Source organism: Urocampus carinirostris, chromosome 17 (genome assembly GCF_059441175.1).
Source record: "Urocampus carinirostris isolate Australia breed hairy pipefish chromosome 17, RoL_Ucar_1.0, whole genome shotgun sequence".
NCBI lineage: Eukaryota > Metazoa > Chordata > Actinopteri > Syngnathiformes > Syngnathidae > Urocampus > Urocampus carinirostris.
In genome coordinates, this window is record NC_142365.1 from 99,186 (window position 1) to 124,372 (window position 25,187).

Below are 25,187 nucleotides of genomic sequence, written 5' to 3' on the forward strand. Positions count from 1 at the left end.
GCTGTTCAAATACTTCTTTTCTTCACTGTAAATGCCCATATATTGAAACACACTTAATGGATGTTGATTCAACTAAAAACACTTTATGTCGAAAGTTTTTTTTTTATTGCTGCATGATCAATATTTGTAGGTTCTAAGAAAGATTTTTATAAATGTTGAGTAGGACCACCGCCGGTGACTGCGAAACTTGCCGTAAATGTTCTATCTATCGTAGTTTGGTAATACTTGAAGAGAAGACAGGTGTATATGCTATTTTTTTTATTTTTGTGCATTTTGTCTTTGATATACCACAATGACTTCTTATTTTTCTGTATTTTTTTTCAATGTTCCGAATGAAATGAATGCGTTTGGAGCCAGCCGTTGCAATTCTAGTTTCAACCGCAGCGAGGTGCTGCAAGACACTCGACAGCGATTTCAGGCTGCTGGGAAAACATGGCAGCTTCTTTTTGTTTCTGGGGTGTTTCTGTCGTCTCGGAGGGGATTCCATGTTCATTTTAACGACATTAGAGACGTTATTTACACGAAAGAGACTTTAACATGGAGAAAAGAGGAAGTATCGACAGTTTGGGCTCGAAGCAATCGTCTTCTCGACATCCGAGTGTCGATTCATTGTCCAGGTAGCTTTTGTTAAGCTAGCTAAAAGTTTTGAAAACGACAATAAATTATTTCTATGTTTATTATCTTTTATCGGATTTTGCAAAGTTTTCTCGCGAAAGCATTCTGGTGTTTTTTGCTCGACAAATCACGACTGAATGTGACCATTTCCGTTTGAAGGGACAGTGTCTTAAATACGAAGACTACGTTTGAATTCAATCGTATAATTTTCGTCTTAAACACCAATTCTACGTTTTAATGCTATTCAATAACCTGAAACGTGACAATACGACGTATAAATAACCATGTTTTTGCAGTTTCTGAAACCCACCCTACGCCTCCTGGACTGTATTCGGGTCAATGGAAATCTCATGCACATCTCTTCTTAATACGGCATTTTAATCATTTGAATTTAGGGTGTCGAACTCCTTTTAGCTCGGGGGCCACATTACAAACACACTTTCTCATGGGGTCTGGACTATTAAAATAATGACAATAATACTGGGGGTCTTTTCAGTGGCTCTCAATTAAATCTTGATTCACGGAAGTAAGATTTGATTAATAATGTTCATTACAGTTACTCAGGGATACCGATTTAGACTAGTAAGTGACCAAAATATCATGCAATCATCCATTAAATTCATTCATTCATTATCCGCACCGCTTATCCTCAGTAGGGTCGCGGGGGTGCTCGCTCATTCACACCTAGGTACGATTTTGACCGGCCAATTAACCTGAAATGCATGTTTTTGGTATGTTGGAGGAAACCGGAGTCCCCAGGGGAAACCCACGCAAGCACGTGGAGAACATGCAAACTCCCCACAGGAGGTTTGATCTCATGACCTCAGAACTGTGCCGCGCACGCGCTAACCACTGCGCTGCCATGCTGCTGTTTACCGGATGATGGAAACTTCTCTGTTAGATTTCATATCTGTTATCGAAAAGAGCTCAAATGTCTTTAAACTCCTTCAAAGACACGCAGGTACATTTTTTTTTTTTTTAATTTTTGTATTTTTTATGTAAAATACAGCACAGCGGCATAGTGGTTAGCGCATGTGCGGCACAGTTCTGAGGTCATGAGATCCAACCTCCTGTGTGGAGTTTCCATGTTCTCCCCGTGGCTGCGTGGGTTTCCTCGGGGCACTCTGGTTTCCTCCCACATTCCAAAAACTTGAGTTGTCTGTCTTTGCGTGCCCTGTGACTTGCCAGCAAGCAGTTGAGGGTGTCCCCTGCCCACTGCCCCAAGATAGCTGGGATGGGCTCCCGCGACCCTACTGAGGATAAGAGGTGCAGATAACTGATGGATGGATGTAAAATACAATCGGGATGTGTTTCCTCAATGTTCTCTGATTGATTCATGGTATACAGTAAAAACAGTGGGTGCTTTGCAAGGGGCGCCTGGCTTTGGTGGCATCTAGTGCACATTTTTAAAAATGCACTTATTGTTTGACTCGAAGCACGTTTTTCTCTTGTGCTTATCTAAGCATTGTCTTGTGGGACACATAAACTGATGTGAGAAGCCACGTTGGAGTTTGGCACATGTGTTTAAACTTTAGAATTTGAATTAAAAGAAATACATATACACTTATTTATTTATGCATCTCATCTCTGGGGGTTCATGAGATCGAACCTCCTGTGCGGAGTTTGCATGTTCTCCCCGTGCTTGTGTGGATTTCCTCTGGGCACTGCGGTTTCCTCCCACATTCCAAAAACATGCGTGTTAGGTTAATTGGCCGGTCCAAATCGTCCCTAGGTGTGAATGAGCGAGCGAATTGTCTGTCCCTGTGTGCCCTGAGACCAGAGGGTCTCCCCTGCCCACTGCCCGAAGATAGCTGGGATAGGCTCCAGAAACCTTGCGACCCTACTGAGGATAAGCAGTGCAGATAATGGATGGATTGATCTCTGGGGATGTTATTTTGAGAGTGCTGTCGAGTAAAGATGACGACCAACGGATAAGAAGTTTTATTTGCAAAATTGTGAGGAAATCCTGGGTTCGCATGAATTGTTTTGTCACATTTGCAAATAGAAATTATTTCGGTGTCCGAATGTCTCCGATGTAAAAACAAAGCGCTGTCTCCTAACAGCTCCGAACGTTCATCCCAAGCGAAATGTTCTACAGCCGTGTTGTCCGAAACGGTCACCTCATCAGAATTTTCGCCAGAAATCAGGGTTCGTATGGTACTTCATGCAGTTATCCCAGTTCATCTTCAAGAACATCAAATCAGCATACAATTGACACGCAATTGTGTTTTATTTCCAGGTCAAGCCCAAAACTCCTGCCAAGGTAATAGTCTTGAAATTAGCCCGCGTAAGTCATTAAACTTGGTGATTTTGTTTCTCTTTGAGCAGGTATTCCGAGATTCTGATAAAGAGGAACCTCAGTTGCTTCCAAATGAAGTTGTGCAAGACATGGGTACGCGTGTGAATTGGATTCTTCCTTTTCGCTGAACTCTGTTGATCTTCTTATGATTATTTCTTCCTAGCTCCAGATGTCACCTATTTCTGTCCCTTCACCGGAGCGCTTCGTGGGATCGTGACCGTTACCAACTATAGACTTTTCTTCAAATGCATGGATAGGGTACAAAGTTTTGTTGGTACTTGTCTACATACAAAGAAAAAACTTCTGTTTCTTTTAGGATCCCTCTTTTGTCCTGGACGTTCCTCTCGGCGTTGTGAGTCGTGTGGAGAAGATTGGCAACGCGTCGAGCCGCGGCGATGTGTCTTACGGTCTCGTATGCAAAGTGAGTCATACTAGAATACACATATAATCAGAGTGTCTAGGTAGTACAGTTTTTGGGATGTCTAATTATTCGGTCACATAGTTCATTTCACTATATTTTGTTTGTGTTTCTGTTTTGGGCAAAGCACAAAAAAGTCAAGCCATGTTTATTTGTGACGCCCTTAATCACAAAGAGTCTCAAAGGGCTGAACAGAAATGCCTCGCTGTCGCATTTTGGACCAGCCGAAGGCTCTGGATTTTGGACTTGGGGAGACCGGAGTAGTGCATTACAGTAAAAACAGCATCAACTCATATTTAATAAAAAGCAATCTATTAAATATTAGCTTGCTATCAGCTACACAATTGATAATCATGAGCCTAAAGATAGTAGGCTGAAGCTTGTAAGTGCTTACCCTTATCACATTCTTGCAGGCAAGACATTCAAGAATCAAAACATGAGGGAAAAAAATACTTTTCAGCCTTGCAATTTTGCCGCTAAAGCATCCCATAACATCCAACACTCAAAGAAACTGGATGTATTCATTTTCTTTAGAGGACAGACGCTCTCCGGCAGATACCAACATTTTTTTCGGGATGTGGAAAAATATCCGGACATTGCTGAAAGTTAGGTATTGTATTGTGTGCACCTTTTTTCGGGTTCATGACATTTACTGTAGTGCTTCTCTCCGCCACTACCGGTGCGTGGCGCTGTGAGAGCTCACCCAGCATCCGCCCCGAAGAAGAAATCCGCTTCCTTTTCCTAAGTCGTATGTAAACGGCTCTCCTTTCACTGCTCGTAATCCCACCGCTGCCACCAATTTAGCGTGTCGTTCTGTATGGGTAACGGATTGCTACTCGTTCATGAAAAAATACTCAGAAACACACACCGAACTCACTCCAAAACTAAACTTTAGCGCTCTCGTACACTCCCGCACCAACTCTCGGGACATTAGTCGCCCTACTGACATCATTCATGCGCGCCTCACATTCTATGCCTACACTATCTCCAGTGCACTAAGAACGTTGACATTTTTATTGTTTAGTATGTCGTGCTTCCATTCAATATGTTTGGTGTAAATTGTAAGGAAGAGGCGAGCCGTTTCTTTTGAAACGAAAGTGGAATAAGAAAGCTTGATGCGGTTGAGAAAACGGTCGGAACACTTTTTTTCGGCCACTTTTTGTACCACGGAGGAGGAAGTCACCTAACTCTTGAAGCTCATCTTCCAAGAGTAAATTAAACTCAACTTTATTTATCTTTATAGGGCATATTATTTTAAATTTTTGTAGATTATCTACAGAAGCCTTCAACATACTTGTATAAACCTTAAACTTACAAAATATAGCACTGAAGCAACATACTAAAAAAATTAAACTGACGAACGATCTTCCAGAATCTAACTCGTTCGTAGGTCTGGCAGCGTCTGTATCTATCAAAAAATACTTGTAATTTTTTTAATTGACTTCATTTTCATCATGTTAAGGTTTTTTGAGTTTTTCCTTGCCCTCATGTAGGTTTTATATCAGGGGATGGTGTCATTATAGTCTGTAGTTTGCAATCATCTGTGGTCTGTGCAGCACTCTGAGACTGTCCCTTCTCAAGGTTTCTTTATTTTCTTAATGCTAAGGTTTCGAGTTTTTCCCTGCCCTGTTGTCGGTTTTTTTATCAGGGGACGCTGTCGTAATAGTCTGTAGTTTGCAATCGTCTGGTCTGTGCAGCTCTTTGAGACTCTTTGTGATTAAGGGCCAGAAAAATCAACACGACTTGACATATGAGGGACATTTGATTCTTCTGTCTCAACGAACCTCTCAAAGTATTATTTTTCTTTGGCATATTCATCAAAAATAATTCTCTTTTTTTTTTCATTTGATATAAATAAATGACACTTTCAAGGTCATCATCTAAATCATTTACAATTTGGTGTGAACATACCGGACCCTGAAAAGATAGATGTGGAATCCCGTGCATGACCGTGAGCTTTTTGCTGGACACAGGATATGCGCAATCTGCGCTTTGCTCACAAACAACTGGATGACACTCTCAGGAAGTCCATTTTTGAGGTCCTGATGAAATTTGCATTCCCCGTCTCCAACGGACTGGTGAGTGCCCTATCACGCCGGCCGGTATCCCATTGCACTGGAAGCTAAACGCTGGATTTTCTTTCTTTTCTCCGCAGCAAATTTTCGCCTTCGAGTATGGCCAAGTGTTTCCAGAGAATGGTTGGAAGGTGTACGACGCGGTCTCCGAATACAAGAGACAGGTATTGCGTAACAAATTCGGTCGGGGTAATGGACACGACACAGTTTAAAATATTAAACCCTGCGTGGTCTGTCTTTTTATTAAAGATTTATTTCCTTAAAATTGATCCTTATTTTCTAACGACATAAAAATCATACCGTATTTATTCTGTACCCAAAAAGAGCTCAAAGTTTGGGTGCGCTTTATACACAATGTTTTACAGTAATACGACCATATTTGACTACATTTGCACAACAATAGAGGCAATGGGATTAGAACCCGGATGGCGGCGGCGAGAGTTTGGATTTTTAACCACTAGACTAAGGTTATACTTGAGTCACAATAGGTTTATTGATGACATAGGATAAAGCTTCAGATGTGTTCTCGCGCTTTGTTGAATACGTGGGTCCACGATTAAAAGCATTTATTGACAATGTAGTATATGAGAACAAAACTGAACTAAAATGCACGATGTATTTTTAATGTCTTGGGTCCGATTCGGTGTCAAATGATTTTAATTGTGGCCCCACGTATACAGCCCCCCTAGAGGATAGTGTTGACTTTGTATAGTGTGGTGAGTTGGTCCAGGTGTAAAACTGCATTTACGCAACTGTTAAAATAAACCAGTTGAACGTAGTCATGCCAAACACGAAAATCTTTTTCTACACATAGTTTGTGAATAAATGTGATAAGCTTAGAAAAAAAACCCTGTCGGAATAATTAGTACAGGTTACTTATGTAAACTGAATGTTAACGCATAATACTGAAAAACAAAGCTAAACATTTGGAGTTGTCAAGTCAGTTTATTTGTTTGGCCCTTAATCACAAAGAGTCTCAAAGGGCTGAAAAGACCACAGATTTTGCAAACCACAGACTATTATGACACCATCAGCTGATCTAAAACCTACATGAGGGCAAATAATACACAGATATTGTCAACATAAAGTATAGGTCATTCATATGCTATAGATTAGAAGTGTGTTTTAAGCTTATATTTAAACATTTCCACTGAGGTTACAAATCGGATCTCAGGGGGAAGAGCATTCCACAGCACCAAGGGGCCCGAATGGAAAACACTGTTGGATTTCTTCTTGGCTCTTGGGATCACTAGTAGACCAGCGAAGGCTCTGGACCGGAACATAGGGGGGAATTAAATCTGAAAGATATGAGGCAGCAAGTCCATGCATGAATTTGTATACTACCAACAGAACCTTAAAATCAAATCTTGAGCTAACAGGGAGTCAATGCAGGTGAGCTCAAATCGGGGTCATGTGATCAAACTTGCTTGTCTTAGTTAAAAGCCTCGCTGCAGCATTTTGTCCTAGCTGAAGGCTCTTGATTTTGGACTTTGGAGAGTAGTGCATTACAGTCATCGAGACAGGAGGTAACAAACGCATGAATTATAAACTCCGCATCCGACTGAAACAATGCAAATAATATCACCTAATGGAAGCATGTAAATGCTGAAAAGAAGGGGCCCGAGCACTGAACTCTGCGGAACACCACAGGTAACACTAAGGGACTCTGATGTCATTTCACCATATTTAACACCGTGCGTCTTATCTGAGAGGTAGGTTCTGAACCATAAGAGGACGGTTTCCGAGAGACAATTTTTCCAACCGTTCTAGTAAGATATTTCGGTCCACAGTGTCAAAAGCAGTACTAAGGTCCAGCAGCAACAAGAGGGATGAAGCGCCGGAGTCCATCGCCAGTAGAAGATCATTGGTTACAAATCTAGAGCCAAACTGAGTTTGACATCCTTGGTTTATACTATTTAGTTTACACTATTTAATTTGTATGTGTTACCAAAGGGTATTCCCAATGAAAGTTGGAGGATTACAAAGGTAAACGATAGCTACGAAATCTGCGACACGTACCCATCCACTCTGGCCGTTCCGGTCAACATTCCAGACGAAGAGCTCAAGAGAGTCGCAGCCTTTCGGGCCAAAGGAAGGATACCTGTGAGTATATGTCTTCGGCCCGCCATCGACGTCGAAAACCTGCAAACGAATGCACGTTTCCCCGACCTTCCTTCGAAGCGCACCAGGGAACGTCTTGGTGAGTATCTTTATAGCAACATCTGGTTCCCTGCGTAGGTCCTGTCCTGGATCCATCCTGAGAGTCAGGCAACGGTGACACGGTGCAGTCAGCCCATGGTGGGCGTGAACGGGAAACGAAGTAAAGAAGATGAAAAATACCTGCAGGCCATCATGGATGCAAACGCCCAATCGCATAAGCTCTTCATTTTTGACGCTAGACCCAGTGTTAATGCTGCCGCTAACAAGGTTTGTGTCGTTCTAAGAGTCAAACTACCAATCGTCTTGGAAGACATTAATGTTAAAGTTAAAGTCGGTGTGCGTCGTTTCAGGCGTCCTTAACATGTTTAAAAGTCGATATTTTCTCTAGTACATATGTGTTAACAGTGAAGAGTCCTTACGCTCTAGTTTCCATTGCGCCTATCTGCTTTTATCTCACTTTATATCAGGTGTTTTCGGGGCGGAACAAACCCCCAAAAAGATGAAAAAGGAAGAGTTTATTCCAGCGTTTAAGAAATTCCGCACCCCGCCTTGAACTTTGAAATCTTTTCTTTTCCGGCAATCAAGATGAAAGGAGGCGGATACGAAAGCGAGGACGCCTATCAAAATGCCGAGTTGGTTTTCTTGGATATCCACAACATCCACGTCATGAGAGAGTCGCTCCGCAAGCTAAAGGATATCGTCTACCCAAACATCGAGGATTCCCACTGGCTTTCAAATCTGGAGTCCACTCACTGGCTCGAGCACATTAAGGCGAGACCAACGTGATGTTACTTCTTTTACCCTGGGAGAGGGGGAATAGCCCAAAAGTTTCATATGATTCCTTATTTCATAATGTATTATTTTCTAACTCTGTTATTTTAGTACTTGCGAAAGACAGCATAATCCAAAATGAGTCTTCACAACATTGAATGAATGAATGAATGAAAACTTTTGTTTTAAACATTAAAATAAAAACAGGACAAAAACAATGAGTCAACAACAAAATAATGTCACATAACAGGTTCGAAAAGGGCTAGTCAGAAGCAGAACATTACTTGAAGCTACCATGTATTGGTATCTTTATTTTTATGTTTTTTTTTACTGTCATATCAAGCTGAACAAAAGAGAAGACCCCTTGGGCAGAGGGGAGGGAGATGGTGTACAGCTCATTTATTCACTGTATATAGTATATATTCATATATATTTGATTATATAGTTTATGGTGAAATCGACATTTCGTTCTGTGTACATTGTTACACAGAATGACAATACAAGGAAATTATTATTATATATAGCTCGTATTCGTAAAAATTGTCACGGTCTTGTTCCAGATCATTTCTTCTTCATGCCATGAGGCTCTTTAACTCCACCCGGGGGAGTAAAAGCCCACATGAAAGCCCACCCCCACATTTGCGTATGACCTTATTTTTTGACGGTGTGTATTTTCCATAGCACTATTTAAATACTCTATAGCAAAACGTTATATTGCATAGCTTTCAACCTGTACGGTTTTTAGCATTTTAAGACGAGTACGACGTACAAGGAAATCCGTACGGAAAAACGCAAATTTGTCAATGGCGTACGTCTGCCGCCTGGGGATTTCCCATCATGCGTCATTCCGGAAAAAAAATTAGAGCGTACGATTATTTTGTATTTTGGACGGGCACCGAGCCGTGGAGGTTGAGAGCTATGATATTGGGTATTTTTGTATTCTATATCTTATTTTTCAACACAAGGATACTGCTGGAAGTGTGAATTTCTTGACGGTATCAATCTATCCATCTCTATCTTCATTCCGAAGATCTAAGAGCACTGAGCAAATTTGCATCTGTTAGTTAATCTTGGCAGGAGCGCTTCGCATCGCAGACAAGGTGGAATCGGGCAAAACGTCGGTGGTGGTGCACTGCAGCGACGGCTGGGACCGGACGGCGCAGCTGGCCTCGCTGGCCATGCTCATGCTGGACGGATACTACCGTACCGTTCGAGGATTCCAGGTCTTGCTGGAGAAAGAGTGGCTGAGCTTCGGCCATCGTTTCCAGCTGGTAAACTTATTTCGATCTTTCCTCGGCTTCGATTCGCGCTGCGGGGAAATCGGATATTGTTTTTTTTTTTTTTTGCACGGGCGCGACATCGCGTTTTTTTTTTCACACCAGACCATCTATGGTCCTAAATGTGTGCATATCCAATATTTGGTCAAGGCGCAGCCGCGAGGCCTGCGCGTCACCGATAGGCGACGGACGTCACTGATTTTCTTTCAAGCGGGCGGAAGAAAGCAGAGAAATCGACAACCGCGGCGCAGGGTCGTGAATTTGCACATTCATGGGACATGAACACTCGCTTATTTTGTAACTCACGGAACTGCCGACAACCGGATTCCTAACATGTGGCTTAACTTCACCGCTGCCAACAACAGTGGCGCTCATTGATAAAGCGATCATATCCTCTCACGCGGCGTTCCGGGTCCGATGAGCTTTTAGATGAGTAGAGTGCACATTGCTAGTGTAGCACCGACCGCTTTGATGGTTTGGTCCAATGTATAAAAAGCGTACGTTCCGCTACACAGTTTACAGTCGAGGTGTCGCACCAACAGACCCGTTTTTGGCTGTACATTGCTTAGGAGTCTGTAATATGGATGCTAATTAAACCATTTTTAGGTTCACTGTTGAGACACTTAATAATAGAAACGCAAAGAAAAACGAATCTGCCAGAAACGCCGGCAAAGCGCACGGGGAAATTGGATTGGGTGAGCTGTAAGGGTGGGAAGAGCTAGGCATAGAGCGCACTTCTGTCTGCCCAGCGCCGTCTGCACCAAGGGTAAGTACGTCGGTATCCTCGTTTGCGGTATTTTGTGACATTTTTACAAAAGAACTCTGCTAGAGGTTTAAATTGAACCAATATTTGCGCTGTTAACATCCATGAGTACTTCCGCAAACGGCGCGTTGCACGCGACGTCAATTTTCCTCTTTGCGCGAGCGGGACGCTTGTGGCGATGACGCAAGAGTTGAAGTCGCGTTTGAGTTACATTTAGTCAGAAACGCGAACAATCTCACAAAAAACACGGGATTTCGCCCAAAAATCGGAAACGAGCATTAAGCTTTTCAGTGTGAACTTAGCCCTTAGATATCGAAGCCTATATTTTTTTAATCCGTTACTCTTTTGCTTTTCAGCGCATCGGCCACGGCGATAGAAACCATACAGACGCCGATCGCTCGCCCGTCTTTATTCAATTTGTCGACTGTGTGTGGCAGTTGACTCGCCAGGTGAGCGCACGTTGACCGTGAAGCTAATCTGCCAACGATAATTAGTAGGAACTCAACTGTTGTATTTTTAGTTCCCTGCGGCTTTTGAATTTAATGAATTCTTCCTGGTGACCGTCTTGGACCATCTGTACAGCTGCTTGTTCGGGACCTTCTTGTGTAACAGTGAACAGCAGAGACTGAAAGAAGTACGTGTGTTTCTTGAAATCTTTCGCACTGCTCTTAAATACCTTTAAGGGGAGTCCTCGAGGTAAAAACAGGGTTCCTTCGGGTGAACGAAATACTTGAATATGCTCGAATTTTAACGTGTTTTCAATGTCAGAAAATTGCTTAAATTTTGGATGAAGGGCTTGAAAATGTTGCCACTGCCATGTTTCTTGGCAGTCTGACTACAGCCCACGCAAAAAAATGAATTATTATTATTATCATTATTATTATTTCACAAAGAGCATGTGAAGCGTCGTCGCCCCTCTATTGGTTGCACCCAAGAAGACAGCTCTATTTAGAAAACCGGCTTTTATGGCCGGCTCTTTCGGCTCCTATGATTTTTTATTTTTTATTTTTTATTATATATATTATCAGGGGGCGGTACGGTGGAGCAATAGTTAGCGCGTGTGCGGCACAGTTCTGAGGTCATGAGATTGCATGTTCTCCCCATGCTTGCGTGGGTTTCCTCCGGGCACTCCGGTTTCCTCCCACATTCAAAAAACATACATGTCAGGTTAATTGGCCGGTCCAAATTGTCTCTAGGTGGGAATGAGCGAGTGAGTTGTCTGTCCCTGTGTGCCCTGCGACTGGCTCGCAACCGGTTCAGGATGTCCCCTGCCCACTGCCCGAAGATAGCTGGGGTGGGCTCCAGCACCCCCGGGACCCTACTGAGGATAATCTGTGCAGATAATGGATGGATGGATATATATTATCAATAATAATCAAACATGCATCAAATTATTCAGTAATTAGTCTTTTCCTATGTTTTGCAGGGAAAAACGCATTAAGTATAGATTAAAATATTCACAGACCAACACAAAAAGTGTAATATGCGAAATAATTGAAGTTCTTTACACACTGAACAGATTCAAAGTCGAACAACAACAAAAAATCCCTGAAAGTAAAAATTAAAATATTAACTCTTCAGTGCTATAAATGAAATGAAATAAATGAAATGATCTGCATTTCCATATCGCTTTTCAAGTCAAGACTTCCCAAAGCGCTTTACATTGTGCTCCACATTTCCCAATAGCGGCCGTGCTGCCATGTAAGGCGCTAACCTGCTTATTGGGGGTATTAGGGGTTCAGTGTCTTACCCAAGGACACTTCGACATGTAACACGGAGGAGCCGGGATTCGAACCGCGGTCTCTTGATTCAAAGACGAGCGCCCTACCTCCTGAGCCACTGCCGCCCCATAAATAAATGATAAAATGCAGAACAATTATCTATTTACAATAAAATTTTAACCAATTTGAAAAAACATGCAAATATATAAATTAAAATAAGGAAAATAAAAAGCAAAAGATCTGCAGTCTCTAAGATTAAAAGATCGGATGCTCTCTGCTCCGAAACGATCAATATCATTTGCAGGTTTTTTTTTGTCTTCCGTAGTATTACCCAACACCTATAAAGGCCTTTCTGTGTTTGTGAACGAGTGTGACGTATTGAAGCTGGGCATGCGTTGTTGAAGCAGAATGGCAGAATTCATGTCAGTTTATAGCAGCCCAGTATGATCATTTATAGCTCCAAATAGCACCAAGTAGTTGCTAGCAGCAAGATAGCGCTTTTATTCTAGTCATTAAAGTAAAATATTATATATAACATTCAGTAAAAAGATTTGAATACTGGAGAAAAATACATAAACTATCATGCCAATTTCAACTTTTATAAAAAATCAAAAAACTCAGTGGTTGAGAAATGAGCATTTCTTTTACATAGTGGAATCCAAACCATAGTTGTCTGCCGTCTCGCTGCTCGCTGTGGCACTGCTTTTCGTCGGCATTAGACAGCTGTGCCATCTCGTGCGCAAAAATGACACACTGGGGCTTTAAACACGAGATCCAATTTTCACTTTTTGATGATTTTCCAAGTTGGCTCGTGAATGTAGCCATCACAAGTTTATTTTCATACACATGGCAAATGTTCTCTCTTACAGGAGATCCCAAAAAGAACAATATCCTTGTGGTCGTATATTAACAGCCAGTTGGAGGAGTTCACCAACCCTTTGTATGTCAACTTCTCCAATCACGTGCTGTTCCCTGTTGTCAGCTTACGCCACCTGGAGCTCTGGGTGGGCTACTACATCAGATGGAACCCTCGTATGAGGCCTCAGGTAAGTGCTGCGAAGATATGCAAGACCAATAGGGCAGCAACTAACAACTATTTTAACTAGTCACTGAAACGCCAAGTGGAGTGTTCGGATATTTTTTTTTTTATTTAGCATGAAGTTGATGTAATTATGTGGCAATTGATAAGGATTTTGAGTTTTTCCTTGCCCTCATGTAGGTTTTAGATGAGGGCATAGTGTCACAATAGTCTGTAGTTTGCAATCATCTGTGGTCTGTGCAGCCCTTTGAGACTCCTTGTGATTAAGGGCCAAACAAATAAACAGGACTTGACTTGACATTGAACATATCAACGATATGTACCAAAATTGTATAAAATCTAAAACCAATCAGGCACTGTGCTCTGTAAGGAGTGACATAAATCCATAAATAGAATATTCATTTTTGTGAGGCGGCAGCCTTCCTGTGCGGAGTTTGCATGTTCTCCCCGTGCCTGCGTGGGTTTCCTCCGGGCACTCCGGTTTTTTCCCACATGTTCTTTTTGTTACTAACGCCGTTAAGTTTTGGAAGAGGTATGGGTAACATGCTCCAAAAGAATGTGTCCCTCTGACCGCACAGGAACCGGTACATCAGCGTCACAAGGAGCTGCTAGCAAAGCGCGGCGAGCTGCAGAAGCGAGTGGACGAGCTCCAGCGCGAGGTGACCAATCGCTCGCTCTCTTCTTCCTCGGAGCGGGCCGCCTCTCCCACGCGCTCCGTCACTCCGGTCCAGACTTTCGTTTGATGTCTTGCTGCTGCGCGTTTTGTCGCTGCAAAAAAAGAGGCCTGAAAAATGCTTTCTCATCTTAGTCATCTTGTTGATATTAAATTGCTAAGTTATTTCTTCACACATAAATTCCAGTTTTTTATCATATTCGGTCAATCTAGACCATAGATGTCAAACTGATTGTAGCTCTGGGGCCGGATCCAGACTTTCTGTTCTCAGGCGGGCCGGATCGGTAAAATAACGTCACCTTCCAATTTTTAGCTTACTATAGTGATTCAGTATTGAGCTTTGTCATTCAGACTACTTTAGTATCTTATCCTGTATATTATAAGCATGGATGACAAGGCACTATGATTCATAAAGACAGTTATTCAGAAACAATGGGAATAATAATAATTTTCATATATGGCATTGAAGTTTTTCAAAACTTGAATAAATGCAGTTTCACACCTGAACCAAGTCACCACGTCATACAAACTCAAGTTGGAGCTATGAAAAAATATATCATTTTTCCCCTCATTGTACTGGTTTTAAATAAATAAAAAAGGGAAAACAAAATAAACATTTTAGCAGTGCATGGGAAAGAAGATTAGACTACATCAGATCGAATTGCTAGGATGGGTCTACTAAAGGTGAGAGGATATATTTTACTGCCCTCTAGCAGCCAGAGGCAGCATTTGGTTTCCTTTTATTAAAAAAAAAAAAATCATACCTTTTGACGGAAATGACCTAGTGCATGGGTGTCAAACAGGCGGCCTGCGGGCCACATCAGACCCGCCAAGGGATTGAATCCGGCCCGTGAGACAACGCTGAGAGAAGCGCAAGAGAAAAACAAGCTGCTGGTTAAAATATGTCCACTTGATGTTGTCAAAGCCAAGTGCCTCTTACAAACGCTGTATGTGTATTTATTTCGCTCTCGCTTTTTGCTTTCTCTTGCTTGCTTTTTGCTTCCTCCCTCTCTCGCTCTCTCTCACTTTTCTCTCTCTCGCGTTTTGCTTCCTCACTTCTCTTGCTTGCTTTTCGCTTTCCTCTCGCTTTTTTCTCTGTCTGTCTCTCTCTCCCCTTCTCTCTCTCTCCCCTTCTCTCTTTCCCTCTCTCGCTCTTGCTTTCCCCTTATCTCTTTCTCTCTCTAATCTACTCGTCCGGCTCCCGAGAAAATGTTTGCTCCATCGTGTGGCCCCCCGGGTTAAAATGAGTTTGACACATCTGACCTAGAGACTGGTCTATTTTTTGAAATAATCGGTTATTAATGGCAGGCCGGATTGAATCATCCAACGGGCTGTGTTTTGGCTGGCGAGCCTTATGTTTGACATACCTGATCTAGACCCAATTTTTCACATGACTATCTATCTATTCCTATCAAATGTACTCATGATTGTAGCTGCCAATATAAACAAAAATTCTATTCAACAGAGTGAGCAATACGACTCATAATTTGCTTGAACACCGAGTATAAGCAGGACAAGAGTTTGTGTGCCTTTTTCCAAAACTTTATGTACAAATTGTGACTGCACGGGAAAAGGAAACCTTCAATTTACAACACTATTGTATTCTTTCTAATCATTTGTATTGCTAATCTCAGGTTTTTGATGCTTTATGATTTCATCCTAAAATATGTTTTTAGTATCACCCTCTTATTTGTAACAGCATGCGATTTCTGAGTCATTGGTTCCCTTTCCACTATCATTTAACAGCCGACTTAGCATTATTCAATGACATAGCCACCTTCAAAGGTCTTGTAGTCGGCTGCACTTTCTAACTGCAAACGTTTTACTTTTTTCACGGTGACAATTTTATTAAAATATTATTTAAACATACTTAATCTGTTATCATTTTTGTGGTGTGTTTCATTTAACTGATACAAAAATTCAATATGACAAATCTTGTCTGAATGGAAGGTAATTGTACGATTTACTATTGGTATATACAGTTTTCTTGATCATTTCATTTTAATAATTTATATTAAAGTAGATAGATAGATACTTCATTTATCCCCGTAGGGAAATTCACACTTCCAGCAGTGTCCTTGTGTTGAAAAATAAAATGATCAAATAAAAGATATAGAATACAAAAATACCCAATAACGTTTTGCTATAGAGCATTTAAATAGTGCTACGGAAAATACGCACTGTCATAAAAATCGGGTCATATGCAAATGTGGGGGTGAGGTTTCATGTGGGCTTTTACTCCCCTGGGTGGAGTTAAAGAGCTTCATGGCAAGCCAGGAACTCTTTACTTTCACAGTATGACACAGTGGAAATGAAAACGGTTCGATCGGGGGCAAAGTCAAAAGCAAACCTCATGTAATAGTTAAAATGTGTTTTAAAAAAAAGAATGGCTATTTAGTAAGATCGGGTGACGCAAGATATTCCCTTACTGAAAGAATTGGGTTTTCTTTAAGTAATTTGCAGTCATACAGAACTATGGATTACTGTTATCAAGTTCTTTATTTTCTGTAATGCACTCAAACAAAATTCTGATTTGATTATGGCGAAAACGCAAATATCCCGTCTCAAAATAGTGCAATATCATTACAAAGTATACCAGTAGACTCTAGGCTATAATCGGTGATAATAAAATAAGGCTGGCATAATTTCAGTTTATTTGTAATGACTTCGCAATAAATGAGACTGCGGTCCCTTCTCGAGGTTTCTTCATTTTCTTCATGTTGAGGTTTTTGTGTTTTTCATTGACCTCCTGTAGGTTTTAGATCAGGGGACAGTGTCATAATTAGTCTGTGGTTTGCAATAAACTGGTCTGTCGAGCCCTTTGATACTCTTTGTAATGAAGGGCGTCACAAATAACCTGATGACTTGACTCTACTTTCATTGCATGAAAGAAAATATTCCATTGTTTCTTTGTGAATGACGTAAGAGTTCAAATTCAAGCGTCTCAACATTCGGGAATGTGATTGGCTACTCGCATTTTGAAAAAAGTCTTCCGCTCTCTGATGACGTCACCTTCCACATCCGCTGACATGAAGACGACGAAAAGAGAGAAGGAAAAAAACATTTGCGAAAACACTGGAAACTTAAAACGTATTCTTTGGCTGCTTTAAAACTCGTTTCTTTTTCATAACATTTTTTTTTCATTGACTCAGCGTGACCACTTGGCGGTCCAGCGGACATAGAACCCATTTTAAGAGTTTATTGTTCTTCGGCTTCCTGCTGTACCGTGTTTAGCATTGCTAAGCTAGCATTAGCCGGCTATGTGGAGTTGCCGTCGCATTGTGTGCAAATTCCTGGTTGGGATCAGCCTGATTAGATAAGAAGTTCCTTCATCCGTTTTCTTCCTCGCTCGTTTTGGTTTGGTGGCCTTACTCGGGACCAGAAATGGCAACGTCGGCTTTGTACGCTTGCACCAAGTGTAACCAGCGGTACCCGTTCGAGGAGCTGTCGCAAGGCCAGCAGCTGTGCAAGGTCCGTCTTCATATTTGTAAACAAAAGTCTGCACGGGGGAAAAAAAACAGGCTTATGACTTAAGGCTCCGTCAATCTACATCATTCTTTCTGCAGACAATTAAACGACACTAAATCTGTTAGCCTCATCGAGATCCGACCAGCAGTCAAATATTTGGATGTACATGATATGCATGAGACTCATTCACATTAAAAGGAGAAAAATGATCATTATTTTGCCATGCTGATTTTCCTGCGTCGTAGTCATAACAAAATAAAAGCATGTACATAAATCAGCAGTAAGAGCAAATCAATCGAATTCTCCTTATTGCAATGGGCTCGGTCACAGAATAAAGACCCGAATAATCATTGTGATCACGCGGTGTGGTGCATACTTTTTGTTGTATGCTGCTTAAAATGTTCATATAAAGCGCTTATTTGGACAAGAAAAAGCTAAACAATTATGTATACCTTCACAAATCCTTGGGGCACAATCAGTTAAATCTGAAAGCTTTTTCGAATTGCACCTAACTTTATTTTTTTTCCCTTTTTTCACATGGTTAGTCTGTGCCTCACCATACTGTATTTAGTTAACCATTGTGTCTGTCTGTCAACGAAGCTCCACTACAGGTTGTCTGTTGTGTGATTTTTTTTTCTTGTTCTTAACGCACATTAAATATCTGTATACAGCACTTCTGAGGAGTATTTACAAAGATGTTTGTGTCGAGCCCTAATGTCAAGCACGGTGTCGGGAATGTTATGGTTTGAGGCCGCATGAGTCCAACTGGAATTGGGGAGTTGCATTTCATAAGGGGAAACAAACTCAAGCATGTTTTGTGAAAAATTGGGAGCAGAGAACGGTTCCCTCCTTCCAGAAACTTGGGTCGCAAGGTAGTGTTCCGGCATGACTGACCCCAAATACACTTATAAGAGGACCACGGCTTTTCTATAGGGGCAAAGAGTAAAGGGGATAAACCGGCCAAGCACGTCTCCAGATCTAAATATATAAATTCAATAAAACATATTTCGGGGATCCTCAAACTTAAGGTAAAGAAGCACCCTAGCTCAATCATGTTGTCATGAAGGAGTGAAAGAGCATTCCAGTGGCAATTTGTGAGGCTCTTCTGAAATCCTTGGCCAGGAGGATTAAGGTGGTTCTAAAAAAATCATGGCGGACACACAAAGTATTGACACTCTAGGAACTTTTACTTTAGGGTGTATTCACTTTAGTTACCAGGGGTTTTGCTACTGAAGGCTATTTTTAGGGGGAAACTGAATTGACACTGCAATATAAGCTGTTGTATAATGAAACACTATGAGGAAATTTCTGCAGACAAGTGAAGTGTTTACTCTCTTTTGTGACATACTGTAGGTTAGGGTTGATATTATTCAGAAATGTATCAACGTGTTTTCTTATGGAAATATTAGGTATATGCAGAAACTTCAATTTTGATGCTCGATTTCTCATATCAGGAGTGCCGCATCGCTCACCCAATCGTGAAGTGCACCTACTGCAGATCTGAATTCCAGCAGGAAAGGTGATGCAATGCAATATTCAGAAAAGCCGCAATGTCTCTTCAATTTCGTGTTGATTTTTGTAACAGCAAAACCAATACCATCTGCAAAAAATGCGCCCAGAACGTCAAACAGTTTGGAACCGTGAGTTGCGAGCTTAGCACGCGTTCCGGTCGGGTATTTTATTCTCGAAAGCCGAGAAATTTCACATCTCTTTTTTTGCTTTTTGCAGCCCAAACCGTGTCAGTATTGTAACATTATTGCAGCGTTTATCGGGACCAAGTGCCAACGTTGTACAAACTCGGAAAAGAAATACGGACCGCCCCAGACCTGCGAGCAGTGCAAACAGCAGTGTGCTTTTGACCGCAAAGAGGAAGGCAGGAGAAAGGTATGAACTGCTTTTTAGGGTACTCCGTATAAGGTACTAAAAATGTTATGGCTAGAAAATGGAAATTCCCTGAAATCAACAGTGGTACGCGTATGGGTGATGACTCCAAATTTGTGTTTTTATAGTGCAGAGGGTTGTTTTTTTTCTTCTGCAGGTGGATGGAAAACTGCTGTGCTGGCTCTGCACCCTCTCCTATCGTCGTGTCCTGCAGAAGACCAAGGAACAGAGGAAAGGTTTTGGCTCTTCGAACTCTTCTTCCCTGAACGAGAAAGACCATCACTCAAAGCAACACCATCACCACCACCACCATCACCAACAGAGACACGGCAGCTCTCACCATAAGTGCGTCCGCTCGAGTATTCCACTTTTGTACAAAGTCTAAGCCCGTTTTGTCCTCTGCAGACTAAGCGGGAGCTTGAGTCCCGAGCAGGAGCAAGGATTGTGGAAGCAGAGGTATTGAAAAAAGAATTAGGTATTGGATACGCATACGCTGCAATACCTTTGACGGTCTTGTACTTTCTGCAGCCATAAATCGTCTTCCATCCAAAAGGAGACTCCAAAGAAGAAACCAAAACTGGAGCTGAAGCCGTCAAACGGTGACAGGTCTGTGCAGTTTTTCTCACGGCATTTGTTTACCGTGTTGATTTGGACTTATCCGGGCGTGTGTAAACTACGGACAGCTGAACAAAAATAGTGACATGTTAAAGCACTCTAAGTCATTAGTCTCCTTTTGCTGCAGACTCAAACCAATTTTGAAAATATTAGTGTGTACATGTGTACTAAATAATAGACCACTGACTTGTGGTAGAGCTATTAAAATTGGCTAACTGTAGAAGAAAATTCCTCAGGCAAAAGACTTATGTTTTTTAACCTGCTGCGGCCAGGGAGATAAGCAGAGAGAGGACGAGCGTCTCGCTCGTCCACACTCTCTCGCTCGCTCTCGCTCACCCCCGTCCGGCTCTGTGTTTTATTAAAGTCACAAGACATGGAAAAGTATTGGTATGTTGAGACAAAGACAAAAGACCAGCCCCCTGGAAAAGTACCAACACCTTTAAACAAAGACAGAAAGACTAAGACGCCAAAAAGAACATCAAACTGATTCAGAATACACACCTTGAGCAAATACGTTTAAGCCTACTTTACAGTACACCATCTCAGCTGCACAACCAGTGACTGGAACTACAGTGAGGCAGAATCGTTGACACTCGAAGCTTCTCGTTTTACTTTTGTTTTCGCCAGGTTGTGAAGTTGACATTCAAGCCTTTTAATAAAAGTTGTCAAAGACAGCTCAACGACAAGTTCAGAGAGGTGAAGGGACGTTCGTGTCAGTAATTGGCAGATCAAGTGTTGAACGCATGCTAAATATTCGATGAGACGCAAGTGCGGTCACCATAGGGAGCATTGAACAAACTACTGGATCAATTGTGATTTTTTTTTTTTTCCCATGTCAAAAGTCACGCGTATGAAAAACTGTCACAAACGCCTATCAATGACTTTGATGTCGTTTTTGTCCCTGGTGTCCCCTTGCAAATCCTAGCCCAACTTTCAGAAAAACGATATATTTTTCAAAAAGCACCTTAGTTGGTGATTAAAGTGAATACACAAAGACATGACAATGGGTACATATTCATTTTTCAGTCTTTACCTCCATCCATCCATGATCTGCACCGGTTATCTTCATTAGGGTTGCGGGGGTGCTGGAGCCCATCCCAGGCAGTGGGCAGGGGACACCCTCAACTGCTTGCCAGCCAGTCGCAGGGCACATAGAGACAGACAACTCACTCGCTCATTCACACCTAGGGACAATTTGGAGCGGCCAATCAACCTGACATGCATGTTTTTGGAATGTGGGAGGAAACCGGAGTGCCCGGAGGAAACCCACGCAAGCACGGGGGGAACATGCCAACTCCACACGCGCTAACCACTGTTCCGTTGTGCTGCCTCAGTCTTTACTTATTGTAATCATTTTATTTATGGGGAAAAAAGTGTTTTACACCAAAACTAAAACACTTTTAGGCTTGCATTTGTATTTAAATTTGTTCCAAGTCAATTATTCAAATGGAGTGCTTAAAAAGGGGGTGAATTATATAAGTTGGCTTTCGTTTTTATTGTTTAAAAACCAATTTTTTTACATGAGATCCCTTCTCACGGTTTCTTTATTTTCCTCATGTTGAAGTTTTTGAGTTTTTCTTTGCCCTCATGCAGTGTCTGAAATAAGGTCTGCCCGGACACCCGGGGCGTGCATCTTTTACGTCGGGCGTACAACTTACAAAACGTCTACGCTTGGGTGGCCGACAACTTTTTCAAGAAAGAAAAAAAAAACGATTTTTTTTCAAATCAAACATTTGTTTTATTCCGATTTCGAAATCTTCGTTCGGTTCGGAAATTTTGGAATTTCGGTTCGTTTTGCAATTTGCATACTCGGCAGCCGATCAGAAGCCCGCATCGAATAACTTTGTGCTTCCGGACTTTCTCAAGCGTTATAAGGTCGTGCGTTTGCATATCGTTTTCCAAAGTAGACAGAGAACACAAGAAAAATGGAGAAGTGGTTAGGAATCGAGCCAAAACCTCAGCCCCGACAGATTCAAAAGAAGCTAATGAAATGTATGACGCTACAAAACGTAAACGTACATTAAAAGCATGGCGGAAAGAGGAGTTTACGTGGCTTGGAGCAGATGACGCAACGCAAACATTGCATGAATGAAGATGAGTCAATACAGGTACATACTGATGGCAGATGGAAAACAGCCATGTCATATACATGCAATGAATGTTAGAAGTAGATTTATAATTAACTTCATTTTAAAGTGTTGTTCTGTTATATATTCTGTTGATCAGTTCTTAATACTTTGCAACAGTGTTTTTTTTTTTGTTTTTTTTACGATGAGTCGTCTTATTGCGTTTCAAGTTGTCCGCTACCTTTTTCTCATGAGTTTCAGACTCTGCCTCGTGGAGGTTTTCGATCAGGGGATGGTGTCATAATAGTCTGTGGTCTGTGCAGCCCTTTGAGACTCCTTGTGATTCAGGGCCAAACAAAGAAACTTGACTTGACGTGTATTGGATCGAGTCACTGAACCAGCAGATACTTGAATCGATTCCAATTTTTCTTCCTGGCGCGGCCCCTCTGCCAAAACTTTGAAACCCAGACTGTTGTTTCACCCCTGTTCTTATCAAATATCTCTCCCTCAAGCAGTAGTTCCATCACCCAGTCCATGGATTCGGGAGGAACCGACAACTTCATCCTCATCAGCCAATTAAAGGAAGAGGTGATGTCTCTGAAGAGACTCCTGCAACAGAAGGACCAAACCATTCTGGACAAGGAACGGAAGGTCTTTATAACCCACATTGCGACCGCCGGCCGCTCGTTTGCCTGTTCACCGCACTGACTTCCGATCTCGGCTCCAGCTCACGGAGCTGAAAGCGGACTTCCAGTACCAAGAGTCCAGCATGAGAGTCAAGATGAACCAAATGGAGAAGACGCATAAAGAGGCCATGGAACAGCAGCAGGTAATGGGCCGAGTAGCAGTCATTTTTAAGGATCGTATGTCGAGAACAACTCACTGCGTCGCTATTTGTGCGCTTTGCTCATTCGTCTGACAAAACCGCTGCCCTGTTCTTGCATTTTGAAGTATGAGTGAAGACATTTTTTTAAATCAAGAGTGATCTTCTCATTTTTCTTCAAATACTATTCGACACGCTTATAGCTAGTACACAAAAGCCCACCCTGACATCAGTGTCAAAAACAGGCAAGTGTCACTTTCGGCGTCACAAGGCCAAGATAGTTTTGTCATGTTATTCCTTTGAAGAAGAATAAAGTTGTCCAGAGACGAGGAAAAAAATGGTCTCGCGGTTATTTTGGAGAAACTGCGTTTTCCAAATAAAATAATGACAGATTCCAAAAGGGACCGTTACTATTTGCACCTCAGAGGAGTAAAAAAGGGAATTCATTTAAAACATCCATTCATCCATGATCTGCGCCGCTTATCCTCAGTAGGGTTGCGGGGGTGCTGGAGCCCATCCCAGCCATCCTCAGGCAGTGGGCAGGGGACACCCTCAACTGCTTGCCACCCAGTGGCAGGGCACACAGAGACAGACAACTCACTCGCTCATTCACACCCTAGGGACATCTTGGACCTGACATGCATGTTTTTGGAAAGTGGGAGGAAAGTGGAGTGCCCAGAGGAAACTCACGCAAGCACGCAGAGAACATGCAAACTCTGCACAGGAGAATGCGATCCCATGACCTCAGAACTAACCATTGCGCTGCCGTGCTGCCCCATTTAAAACACAAACAAATAATATTGCATTACATAATAACCAAAAATACTTATAGGTCAAGAATATAGTATTTGACATACCTTGGCTTACCTAAAGGACACTGACATAATGGTTTGACATCTTGCTGCTGCTGCTGCTGGTACACGAAAAATTTAAAAAGGACTGCAAAAAAATGAGGTGTCAAATGTTGCATTTGGTCCCAGAATCTTCATAGTTTCTATATGTGTGCTATTTAGCACTCGTTTTCGGTTGCACGACTACAACATACAGTGACACCGAGTGGTCAAATAATACACCTTTAAAAGTGGTGTAACTTCAAAAAAATTCTACTTGCTAAAATCATCATTGCAGTACGTGAAATTCTTAGATGCGCTTGAATAAACGTCCTTTTTTTCATCCTTTTTGGTGGTTGGGTTGGGATCTAAAACGGTCCTTTTCTTACTCTCACCATTTTCATCTTGCATTTAAAGAAAACCTCCAATTAAGTATATAGTTTGTTGTGACGGCAGAAAAACAGCCGTAACACTGATTTATTCTATTTCTTCAGGGGAAGAACAGAGAGCTGATGAAACAAGTGGCCGCGCTGTCCAAGGGAAAAAAGTTTGATCGGACAGGAAGTTCCCTGCTCCTGCCCTAATAATCCGCCCCCGATCGGGTGCGCGGAAAGCTCCCTCGGCGGTAGCGTCTCCGCCATCGGCGCCACTCGTTTCCGGTCCTCCCGGAAAAGCCGTCGTCGCGCGTGGAAACGAAGGAGGAACCGCGTTTCTCTGTATAGCACGGACACGCTTTGGATCTTCTCGGGTGACTTTTTTTTTCTACTGGACTTGGAACGCAGCTCGGATTCGGGACGCAGCTGACATTTCTTCGCACTGCCGGGTGAAACAAAAGATCAATAAGTCCACCGAACAATTTCTTTGTAATTTATTCGACTGTATTCCTTTTTTTTTTTCCTTACTCTGCGTAAGATTGAAATACCCCCCATTTGGGTTTTTTGTTCTTTTACAAGAGGCGTTCCTTCTATTTTTCTAAATGATTGCGAGGGACAAGTACTCCTGAATGGAAACACTGCGCTACTTTCAAACGTATGCAAACATGAGGCGTGTGAGAGCCGAGCTGCTGCTTCTGACAAAAAAGGACTTTTTCCAGCACCGCTGAATATCTCCTGGACGGAAACTCATCTCGGCTGCCCTTTTTCCTCACAGTGACGGGGCCAAAGTCTTTTAACTACGGTGGAACGATTGTACGTCTGCATGACTTTTGCCCCTTTTATAGATATGTTTTCTTCTTTTTTTAAGGACTTTTAAATGTATTTGCATCAGGGCTTGTTGTTGTATATTCAAACCGTTGCCTGTATCGGTTTTAGTGAGTATGGTATGTGTACGGTGAGGCCAGTTTTAATGATCATTTTTGGAAAATGTTTTTTTTCTCGGAAAGAACCGGCCCCTTCGATTTTCTCCGAGCTGGTTTCATACTGTGCTGTTAAAAGAACATTTTTGTACCCCAAACAAAACCGAGTGTTTTAAAAACGATTAAAGCTGGCTATTCTGTTTTTCAATCGTGATTATTTATCACCCTTCAAAATAATTCCGAATGTAGAAAACGAATCCGAAAGAAATGTCGATAAGATAGGCTGCGACAATTATTTTCACGATAGATGAATCGGTGCATTATATTTTTACATTTATTGATAAATCGAACATTTTTAATTCCTTCCTCTTTGTTTAAATATTGATGTTTTAGACATAA

At 41.9% G+C, this 25,187-nt stretch overlaps 2 protein-coding genes across 3 annotated transcripts; both read left to right on the forward strand.

The window, feature by feature from the left end:
• The first annotated feature begins 383 nt into the window (after positions 1-383).
• mtmr2 (myotubularin related protein 2) lies at positions 384-15,680 on the forward strand. The gene is made up of 16 exons (XM_088321236.1): positions 384-617; positions 2,679-2,763; positions 2,855-2,878; positions 2,944-3,007; positions 3,078-3,172; positions 3,231-3,335; positions 5,306-5,410; positions 5,488-5,571; positions 7,361-7,510; positions 7,646-7,834; positions 8,153-8,338; positions 9,403-9,609; positions 10,735-10,827; positions 10,899-11,012; positions 12,969-13,145; positions 13,717-15,680. The coding sequence occupies exons 1-16, from the start codon at positions 538-540 to the stop codon at positions 13,879-13,881; spliced, it is 1,923 nt and encodes a 640-aa protein (XP_088177362.1). The 5' UTR covers positions 384-537; the 3' UTR covers positions 13,882-15,680.
• Positions 15,681-16,803: 1,123 nt separating this feature from the next.
• Positions 16,804-24,990, forward strand: fam76b (family with sequence similarity 76 member B). Of its 2 annotated transcripts, none has more exons than XM_088321291.1 (10): positions 16,804-17,282; positions 18,734-18,798; positions 18,865-18,919; positions 19,008-19,163; positions 19,318-19,505; positions 19,566-19,616; positions 19,689-19,766; positions 22,354-22,492; positions 22,569-22,670; positions 23,989-24,990. In XM_088321291.1, the coding sequence occupies exons 1-10, from the start codon at positions 17,196-17,198 to the stop codon at positions 24,076-24,078; spliced, it is 1,011 nt and encodes a 336-aa protein (XP_088177417.1). In that variant the 5' UTR covers positions 16,804-17,195; the 3' UTR covers positions 24,079-24,990. The 2 variants fall into 2 exon arrangements, with proteins under 2 accessions (XP_088177417.1, XP_088177418.1); XM_088321292.1 differs by having other exon boundaries at positions 16,805-17,282; positions 22,357-22,492.
• The last annotated feature ends 197 nt before the right edge of the window (positions 24,991-25,187 follow it).

Bases quoted from the DNA above. Each gene is read 5' to 3' on its own strand.
- fam76b (XM_088321291.1), top strand. From the start codon at position 17,196: ATGGCAACGTCGGCTTTGTACGCTTGCACCAAGTGTAACCAGCGGTAC. The intron at 19,767-22,353 runs GTCTGTGCAGTT...CTCTCCCTCAAG, and splicing joins AAGCCGTCAAACGGTGACAG to CAGTAGTTCCATCACCCAGT. The intron at 22,493-22,568 runs GTCTTTATAACC...TCTCGGCTCCAG, and splicing joins TTCTGGACAAGGAACGGAAG to CTCACGGAGCTGAAAGCGGA.
- mtmr2 (XM_088321236.1), top strand. From the start codon at position 538: ATGGAGAAAAGAGGAAGTATCGACAGTTTGGGCTCGAAGCAATCGTCT. The intron at 618-2,678 runs GTAGCTTTTGTT...GTCTCCTAACAG, and splicing joins AGTGTCGATTCATTGTCCAG to CTCCGAACGTTCATCCCAAG. The intron at 3,008-3,077 runs GTACGCGTGTGA...ATTTCTTCCTAG, and splicing joins TGAAGTTGTGCAAGACATGG to CTCCAGATGTCACCTATTTC.